Here is a 10481-nt window from a genome sequence, read left to right as displayed (position 1 = left end):
TGCCGAGCAATTTCACAACGTCTGTTTCGAGGCCTGCTTTAGACATTTTGCGTGAGAGCGCGAGCGCATAACGCCTAAGTCAAGGATTCTTAGGATATTTTTTAAAAGCGCTAGAAATGGCAGAACAGCAAGTCAAAGATGCGATGACTGTCGGTTTTACTTTTTAACAAGAACGCCAGAGACAACAGAACCTTAATAATAACTTTACACCACAACATGACAGGGCATCGACAATTGGGTAAGTATATTCTCTTCTGGGCGCTCACATGACACTAGCTAACGATGCATAATCTGAGGCTTACAGCTCGTCTTTAGGCAAGAATCTTTTTTTTTTTCTTTTTTTTTGCGGGGGTACTCAAAGCTTAATCATCTGGGGGCTATGATAACGACCGGAATATTTACGAGCATGCATCGATGGTAATTTATTACCCAGCAACTTCTCTCAAGCAGAGTTCCAGATTTCAAAATTTCCGTGACCAAAACATTCGTTGACATAAGCACGACTACACGACGTCACAGAAGTCACGTGAACTGCCGAAGTGTTGACGTCAAACATACGTCGTCTGCTCCATTTCGCACGTGCGCTCCGAGGTTACGGCGTTGCCGCGAACGCGCGTGCAAGCGTTCTGTAAAGTATGCCATCACCATCGGCGTTCTTACCTTCACCCCATTTTCCTCACCCGTGGCCTTCGCGATTAGCTCCGGCAGCAGCCAATCGCGAAGGCCACGCCTCAACTCGACGAGTTCAATCTATGCATGGGTATTGGCATTCAGACTAAAACGTTTTAGCTTTTAGCCGTCCGCTGTGAATCGTACTTTGTGAAAGCCTTACTTCTAAATATGAAAAACTACGCTACACTCAATTCTAATCCTGAGTTCTCAATAGTGAAAGTTATCGAGTGGGCTTAAAGAAGTGAGAACGGAGACGAACATGGTGATCAAATGAGTTGAAGAAACACTTAAGTTGAGTTCAAGCGGAGCATGGCTCGACAGGGGCGGCACCAGGAGGGGCCACGAAAGAGGCAGCGCCCCCTCCCCCCCTTTCGTACCAGCGAAAAACATGGCGCCGGCCCTGCGGCGAGATGTGCCCATTTAAGAGCAATTAAACCTAATTTTATGCAGCTCCTGCGCCGTACGTCGAATTGAGAGGTTTCGTATCTTACCTGGAATCGATTCGTCCAGCACAGGAACCAGCTTCGACTCCAGGGGAGGCAACCGAGGGAGTTGGTTGGTATCCGGGCCTTGGTAGCTCGACAGCGGCGCGCTTCGAGCGGCGAGCACGAGGCCACGTTGCAAGAGGTCACCGTGCACGCGCTCGCTCGCGAGAAGCTCGAGCATTCATCCCGGTGTATCGCGCAGTCCTGCCTGGTATGCGCCTCATGTTGATGATGATGATGATGACGATGGTGATGATGATTGCCTTCATGAGTGGCTCACACCCACTCTGGGGAATTGGCGGAGAAACGAATAAGTTATAGAAGAAAGTGGTAACATATGAATTGTATTACTAATGAATTATAGAATAATTAGAATAACTTAATAATGCCAGTTTAGAAATTCGAAATCGAAACCGCCCTGATTCAATTAAGAATTTTCGTACAGCGGAACAGACATCCCGGTGACAATGACCCAATGAGGAGGCTCCCACAGATAGGATATTAGAAGCAATGAACTCCAATCTAACTTGACTAAACACCGCTTTGAGAATGTTTTTCCTCAGTAAAGTAGACTTGTTGTTGTCGTTATTGTTCCCTCACATATGGCTATTACCCGCACTGGGGCGTTGGCCTAGAATTGTTCATATGAAATTTTACATATGTATAGTAACGAATAATGAATAAACAGAAGAGAAAAGCAATGGTGAAAAGGAAAGGGCGCAATAATTACTTGCTTCTGCCTTAAAAAAAGACAACTACATGGTTACCCATAATAAAACTTAGAATAATGTAATTAAGTCTAAACAAATGGGTTTTTTTTACTGATTCAAAAGTACTATAAGAATACGTATCGGATCGGATGGGAAAAATTTTATTCATGTCTTGCAGGACGCGCTTAGCGCGTAGCGGGCGTCTCCCACGTAGGAAAGTATACAAGCAGGAATTTAAAATCCCATTCGTTTTGTTTCGTGAAGGAAAGCACAAACAGAGTCAAAACCGTTCCTGTGGCTGAAGCTCAAAGCCAATGCACCGATGGCGAGTACAGTGTCTATGGCACGGAGAAAGAAGTATTTGAGGAGGAGAATCTCTCGGCCGCGGCAGCGCGCGAGGGCGGCGCGATAGCGTCACGGCGGAATGCGGTTAGTAAGTAAGTAAGTAAGTAGGTGTTCCTAATCCCTTTTGGCACAGGGCAGGCGCTCGCAGCGCCACAGGACAAAATGTTGTGCGCTCCAACACGCACTCACACACACACACACACACACACACACACACACACACACACACACACACACACACACACACACACACACACACACACACACACACCACACACACACACACAAGGCAGGCGCTCGCAGCGCCACCAGACAAAACTTCGCGCTCCACACGCACTTCACGTGCACACACACACGTTTTCAGCCCTACTGTTGAAAAATTTGGGCCTGGTATTGCACCGCCAGTTTCGCCACCAGGGGAAACGTGCCCCCGGCCAAGTCAAGCCAAGTCTATCCAGTGGCGTCGGTGTCGTTGGTGTCGTCGTTACCGACGTGCTGTCGGCCCGTCACCAAACCGTCGCTGCGCTGGACTCTGTCGGGGTGTTTGTCCACTTGCCGGCACAGTCTGTCCCAGAGTTTTAGGCGTCGCTTGGCGCTCTCGGTGTGCTCGACTCGGGTGTCGACGGAATCGTCTGAGAGACCCAGATATTCCGCCAGGCTTAGCGTGGGGTGCGCCCTTGCTCCGAGTCGCGGGCAGTCCATCATGATATGTTGGATGGTTTCCTCCGTGGCCCCGCATAGGCGGCACGACGGGTCCGCGTCAAACAGTTCCCAACGCCGCTGCTGCGTGGTCAGTGACCCCGTCCTCGCTTGGAACAGAAGGGCGCTTTCCCGGTCGCCCCTGTAAAATGGCTCACAGTCTGGAGCCAGCTTGTATTTGAGGTATAACTGCAGGCTCCGTTTCTTTGCCGCCGACGTGCGCCACCTCTCTGTGCTGGCTTCGGTGATAGTTTTTTGTGTTATTTGACGCCATTCTCGTTCAGATTTTGCTTCTTCTAATTTCGTGTTATGGCCGAATTTGTTTTCCAGGGAAGCCAGTCGTTTCATCCACTGTGTTTTTATGCCCCTGTATCGAAGGTGCAGGTATATGCGCTGGCTGTAATTTGTTTCTGGCAGGAACTTTAGCCTGCCCGCATATTGTATTTTTGACCTTGCTTCGCGTACTTCGAAAGTTGACCAGGCCAACTCCCCTGTTACTGCTGCGTTTGCTGTTGCAAAGCTGCCTCCCAGTAGCCAGCGCCCCAGTTCATTTTGGTGGCGGTCCATACATCTCACTGTTTGGGTGGAGTACGCCAGTGCGTCGCCTGCGTAGGTTATTGCAGGCACAGCAAGGGTCTTCCAAAGCGTGCGGCCTACCCTGTAGGAGTTGTAGGAATGCCGTGACAAGTGCCACACCCTACCTTTTAGGCGGTTGGATTGTTTTAGTAGTATTTCTTGGTGTTTGTCAAGGTAATTATTTTGGTCTGATATTGTTATGCCCAGGTATCTGTATGTTGCTGTTTTCTTGATGGTGTTGCCTTGAATGGAGAATGTTATGTCTTTGTCATCAATATTTATGCCCATCCATTGTGTTTTGTCAGTGTTGAATCTGAGGTAATCTTCGTGGGCTACGCGAGAACAGATGTCGAGGAGGTGCTGCAGGTCCGCTGGGGATTCGGCCAATAATACTATGTCGTCAGCGAATGCCAAGCATGAAATTTTTGTGTATATTTCTTGGCGCTCAGTTGTAATGGTGGAAAGACGTAGCCCTGGTCCTTCTCTATTTATTTGTTCTAGTAGGCTGTTAATGTAAATATTGAATAGTGTTGCCGATAGTGGGCACCCTTGCTTGAGTCCAATATTTTGTTTCACCTGTCCAGATTTATATTTGCCCAGTTCATACACTGCCGTACACTCTGCATATAGTGCTTTTAGTAATTTGATGAAGTCTTCCTCGATATTAATTTTTTCTAGCTTCTCCCACAGTCGTGAATGCGGCACTGAGTCATATGCTTGTTGTAAATCCAGGTACGCCAGGTATAGTTGAGATTTGTCCCTGTTTTTCATTTCTATTGCCTGGGTTAGGGTAAAAATATGGTCACTTGTCCGTCGGTTTGGGCGAAATCCATTTTGCGATTCTGACAAGATTGAGGTTTTTTCACAGTGGTTCTGGAGCCTGCGGTTGAGGACTGTATTGAAGAGTTTTAGAATGTTACTCAGTATTGTTATGGGGCGATAAGCCCCAATGTCACTTGTTTCCTTTCCCTTTCCCTTGTGGATCAGCTTTACTCGGCTTTCTTTCCAAGTTCTTGGTATTTCTCTGCTTGCCAGAATATCATTGAGGCAGCCGCGTAGCGTTTCCTTTGCCTCTGTTTTGAATGCTTTCAGGAATTCATTGGGTATATCATCTAATCCTGATGCCTTCTGGTTTTTTAGATCATTTATGCGTCTTTTTAGTTCTAGTTTAGAAATTGGGCCTGTCAGCTTTTCTTCTTCAGGTGTGCTGGTCTTGTCCTTTGTTCTACTGCTGATCTGGGGTGATTGATCTACTGGATTTGTTTGCATATTTTCAAAATGTTTAGTTATGTGTTGTTCAATTTCTTCTTTGGTATGTAGAGGAATGCTATTTTCAGTCAGTAGTACGAGTGGATCTTCCTGAGGGGTGTCCTTTGGTTCTAGTGTCCTTATGTATGCCCAAAACTTCTGGCTGTAATGGTCACGGTTCTTATGCAGGTATTCTTCTTCTTTTTTGAATCTCTGGTCTATCTTTCTTGCGGCCATTTCCTTTACTTTTCTTTTTTGGGCCAGGTATTCCTTCCAAATTACCTCTTTTTGTGTCGACTCATTGGGCGTATGACGGTGCCTTCTGGATAATTCCTTGCGAATGCGGATTTCTGTCTTCAGTTCTCCATCAAACCAAGGTGTGTTTCTGGTCCTTTTTTTTCCACTAGTTTTCCCAATGGTTTCTCGTGCTACTGATAGGCATTTTTCTACGAATTCCTCGTATGCTAGTGGTTCTGTTACTGTTGACTCAAGTTTATTGGAAAATTCGTCCATACGCTCTTGCTCTTTCACTCGCCAATGAGCTTTTGTAGTTTCAGGCCGGTTTACTCGATGTGGTTGATGGCGTCTGAGGCACAGTTTCATTCTGTTATGGTTACTTCCACAGCTATTTGTTTTGTCTTCGTCTATGTACAGAGATGTGATGTTTATATCTTGCCTTACCACCTCTTGATTGTAAAGTACGTAGTCTATAGCTGATTTGTTGGCTTTGCGTGACCATGTGTAAGTGCCTTCACAAGCTGGATGGAGGTTTGCTATTTGTAGGTTGCATTGTTTGATTAATTTGCGGAAGCCAGCAGCATCTTTTTCATAACCGTCCAATTCTACTATGTGGCAGTTGAAATCTCCCAACAGTAGTACCGGTTGGCCTTTGTAGGTTTGCTCAATGTCTTTCTTGAGGCATGCGTAAATGCTGTCATTCCACTTTTGTTCATCTAGGCCTGTTGCCATGTATATGACACAAATGTACAGGTCGTGTGTGTCAATCTTTATTTTTATCCACATGTGTTCCTTGTCTTGACAATCCCCATTTACTGTGATTCTCTTTGGCGTAATAAAACCAATGCCTCCTCCCCGTTTTTGTCCTTTGCTTCTGTTCTTTCCCTGCCATACTAGCCCCGGAAGAAAAGGTTGTTCGTCGTCCCGCAGGTGAGTTTCCGTTAGAGCGTAGATATCTATTTTTTGTCTGTTCACTTGGTCTTGGATTTCAGCCCACTTGAGTTTGTTTGTTCCTTGCATATTTAGTAGGCATATGGTGAGTTCCTTTTTCACTTCACTATGCTTTGTTCTTCTGTTTCGTCTGTTTCTGGAACCTGATTGGCGGTGATCTCTGGGGGACTGAAATTGGGGGTTGTGTGTATGGCTTTGCCTGTTTGGTTGTTTACCAGTGCCGGTTTCTCTGTCCTAGTTTGCCTAGGGCTGTTGTCATTGCCTTCAGTAGCGTTTGTACTGTCCTCTGATCTGGCCTTGTTGATCGTCTCCAGTGTTGTGAGCGAGTTGGTTGTTTGTCCCATAAAAAAGATTTTATGGCCTCGCCTAGTTGATTGCCAACCTGGTCAGCTGCCTGTTCCGAGTAGTGGATATCATTTAGGTGATCTTCGGTTAGGTGGGCAGCTGTTGAAATAAACCGCACACTGGGGCCCAGTGCTGTACACGCAGTTTGGACTGCTGTGTTCCATGTTTGGCATGCTGTTGCAATTTGTTGACCCCTTGTTTTCGGTTCAGGGATGGCACACACTATGTAGTGGTGTTTGGGTGTCTTTTGGCTCCAGTATGTCAGTTGTTGCTTCAGTTGGTCAGTGCTCTTTTCTATGTCTGCTTTATTTAGGACGTCAGTAGTACCTACATGGATTATTAGTTGCAGCTCCGTGTTGGTGGCATTTGCATTCTGAATTTCGCCTTCAGCTCGTTGAAGTGTTTCTTCGAGATTGGCACCAGATTTTGTAGTGATGCGTAGTCTTTGGTCATGTATAGCTTTGCGGAGGTGTTTTTTTACGCCGAAGCACGACAGATGACGCTTTCGGCCTGTTGCCATCTTTTACATGCTCTTCTATGGACGCGACGCATAAAAATCGTGATAGCGCCTCGTAAAATGTAAAATTTCTAAGATTTCTGTCTGTAACATCAATCGGCAGATATGGCAGATATTTTAGCTGCAGTTCCCAATAGATACTGCCAGAATTATAGGCCGTACAGCGCTTGGAACGAACTGCTAGTAGTGGCCCCTGAGCAGAGGACGTCTGCCGCCGCATGCACGCGATCCTCGCTCCTCTCTCGCATGTTGTGCGCGCGCATGCGCAGGTGGCCTTGGGACGGAAAGTTCCCTTCGCTTTTGCTGGTTTCTTTCTCTTTAGCGCTCTCAGTGGCTTCCGTGGCTTCCGCGCGTTGCGTTGGCGGCGCCGAGTCCTCGATGTTTGCGCGCGCTTTTCACGCCGCGACAAAGGAGAGTGCTTTGCAGATTTCGACCAGTGCTTCTTCAGGATGGGGCGGAAATGTGTCGTGCCGAACTGCAGCTGTGGGTACGCGTCCTGCAAGGAGAAGGTAATTACCTTCGAAGTTCCTAGTGACCCAGTGAGGTTGGAAGCGTGGGCTCGCGCCATACCAAGAAAAGACCGACAGCTGACGTTTGCGAGAAGCACTTTTCGGACAGTGACATAAACAGGCGGCGCTATTATGGCGAACTTGGTGGCGAAGTTCTCCTTGACAAACCGAAACGGCCAGTGTTGTTACGAGACGCCGTGCCTTCAATCTTTCCGCGCGCTGTTCTGGATACTTGTCTGCTGTTCTCAAAAAAAGACAACGTGAAATTTCAACCACCTGGGGTTTTGTAACGTGCACCTAAATGTAAGCACACGGGCCTTTAGCATTTCGCCTCCATCTAAATGCGGCCGCCGCAACAACCTAAATCTGAATTGATGGCATTAGTCCCATCATTCGTTGGCGCATGCCTGAAATATGAAAAACATTGTAATCACTATATCTGCCTTCCGTGTCTTTGTAGACGTGTCACAGATACACGTGTGCGCCGGTCCCGAAATTGCCGGCGGCGGCGCGCCGGTGTTTCGACCTCCTGCGGCGGCGCGTGAACGGCGCGGGGTTCATCGGATCGGCGGCGGCGTGACACGGGGGGTGTGGTCGGGGGGTTGATTCAGCATTTGGTGGGGACAGAAATTAGTGCCTCGACTTTCGAAAACAATCTGTTTCAACGAAAAAGCGAAGCTGCGAACGCGATAGCAACGTGTCGTAATGTTACACTAGCTATGGCTAGCAACTATCTTTTTTATCCGGTCTCGCATAACCCTACAAAACGCTGGTGTATTGGAATGCGGCCGCTCCCGTGAGGGAAGCGGCTTTCGTGCAGTTTTTCGTATCAGTGGTGACAGCACGAAGCGGTGAGATCACAGCGGGTAGAAGGGTAGTATACTAGCCGTTTGCTGATGTCTGCCGTGATAGCGCGTGCCAGCGCTCCCGACGGCGTCCTAATAGTGAACGTTGACACTTGCTATTCGAGCCACGCAGCCGCTCCCCTCTGTCCCGGCGTTCCTTTATGCTCTTTCGCCCAGCGAAAGACGGGCGGGGCGTTTCCCTTCCGGTTGCGGAGCAATCCACGGCACGCCTCGCACGCGCGCGGGCTGATGTTATCGCATGCGCCCTCCGTGCGATGGAGATGGCCAGCTTCTATGATATCTGCTTCAGCCGTGTTCCTCGCAAGTGCACGCCAGCTTTTACTCGCTGGTAGAAAATCCGACGCACGGAGTGATGTTATCGATTTGGACTTTATACGGAACATGACGGGGACGGTGAAAACCTGTCCAGAGGGTATATGTAACTACTAACGCAATAAAAAAAATACAGAAAAACCGTGGATTTGAGCTCGCCTTTTTTCTGGAGAGCTGCGTTGTCTCCGCTGTAAAGAGTTCGTCCATTGGAAGAATCAGATAATCCGGCGCCTCCGAATCAAATATACGCGTTTGTTGGCTGCACCCTGTTATCTCCGCTTGCGCAGTCGCACACGCACAAAATAGAGGGAAACCAGTTCGTCGCGCACGATGGTCGCGCGAGACAAGGAAGAATGGATGGGTGACTCCATGGCAAAGCAGCCTGAGAGACAATTCTCACGTGATATTTCTCGTATATGGACCAATCGAGAGCATGTACCCCAATGATGCCACGTGAATCACCGTTCTGACGTCACTAAGTGCGCCAAAAAAACGAGAAACGCCGAGAGAGAATAGCGCGCTCGTTCTTTAACGGCTAAGCTGTTGAAGCTTGGCGTAAAGTGACTGACCGTGCCCGAAAACTATCGTCATCACGAACGGGTATGTACCACAGAGCTGAGGCAAATCCCACTACGGCGTGGTCTGTAGTAACCCTGATATGTGAAAGAACGTGTACAGATAGAGGGAGATAAAGAAAGAAAGAGAACGAACAGAAAGACGGAAAGAAAGATATAAAGAAAGAGAAAGGGAAAATTTCTCACGAGATTGCATTCGAACCCGCGTGGCCTCGATCCGAACGCGAGCGTTTTACCACTCGGCTATGCAGGAGCGCTAGCAGAGCATAGCCTTGTGTAGTATAGCGCAACAAGGGGGTGGGAAAGGAAAGTGAGGAGGAGGGAAGAGAGTAGGGCGTAGCACAGAAAGCATGAGAAATAGAGAAATAGAACGAAAGAAATGCAGAACGAAAAGGAGAGACAGAAAGAACATCAAGGAAAGAGAGAGAAAGAAGTAGATATAGAAAAAAACATAGAAAGAGGAAGCAGGCATAGCGTCGTCTAGTGACCAGATACCGCACTACCTGCCAAGCCGCGCACGCGAAGTAGCTAAGCCAAGCATCTAGCTGCGCCCGATCGTGTCCATAAATTTATGGGGCGTCCGAAGAAAGTGCGTACTCCCGAGGAGGAAGCCGCGCATCTAGAAGCTAGACGTTTCGGTCGACGGGGAGTAAGAAAGTGGCGACGGGTCCGTGCTTCGCAGTGCTAAGCTTTGCGCGACTTAGTGCAAGCTTCCCGCATTTTTCGTATTTTGGGAGGCCATTTTGGGAGGCCATTTTGGGGCCCTTTAAAAAGGCAGGGCGTGCAAATACGGACACAAGGCAGTAGTCAAGACTCCATACGCGCCGCTAACAACTGAAAATTTACACAGCGGCGCAAAAGAAGGGAGATACAAATTATAATCTCTGCATTCCCAGGCAAGAGGCGATACCTCTCAGTCAGGTGCGCGTAGTGGTCTACGTGAGATATAACTGTCCACTCTCTTGACTTCTCTCGCGTGTCCGTGTTTGCACGTCCTGCCTTTTTAACACAAATACTTAACAACTAGCTCAGCTATCTCTTTGTTTTTTTCTCTACGGTTGAAGCGCACTCCGTCCCTCTCACTTGTGTCGAGAATTGTGAAAGCTTCGTGACGTCCAAATGATGTTGCACAAGAAAACCGGAAACAGAGCGTGCGCTGCTCGCCGAGCTCCGGCCAGTCAGCGTCGTCTGAAATGGACAGTCCATTACATAGACACATAGCGAAAAGCTCCCCCGGTGAAGTGATGTATTTTATGTCCCGATTGCCCGTTCGGTATAAAAGAAAATGCTAACGGCGGCTCGCCGCAATTATTGTGCGGCGGCGGCGTCATCACTCCCGGGACTTCGGCGACGGCGCGAGCGGCGTGAGCAGAAAGAGGCGGCGACGGCGGCGCGGCGGCGCACAGGTGAAGTCACAGCACATGCGCAACAGTA

The 10481-nt window shown here is 48.4% G+C and overlaps 1 protein-coding gene across 1 annotated transcript; it reads right to left on the bottom strand.

Moving 5' to 3' along the window:
- Window positions 1-6099: 6099 nt before the first annotated feature.
- On the bottom strand, window positions 6100-6746 carry LOC119393073 (uncharacterized; the record flags this gene model as incomplete). The annotated part of the gene is given in 1 exon segment (XM_037659900.2): window positions 6100-6746. A coding segment is annotated over 1 exon segment (612 nt), but the record flags the coding sequence as incomplete, so codon positions are not given.
- Window positions 6747-10481: the final 3735 nt, after the last annotated feature.

This window comes from Rhipicephalus sanguineus, chromosome 1, assembly GCF_013339695.2.
Source record: "Rhipicephalus sanguineus isolate Rsan-2018 chromosome 1, BIME_Rsan_1.4, whole genome shotgun sequence".
Classification (NCBI taxonomy): domain Eukaryota; kingdom Metazoa; phylum Arthropoda; class Arachnida; order Ixodida; family Ixodidae; genus Rhipicephalus; species Rhipicephalus sanguineus.
This window is presented reverse-complemented; position numbering and strand designations above follow the sequence as displayed.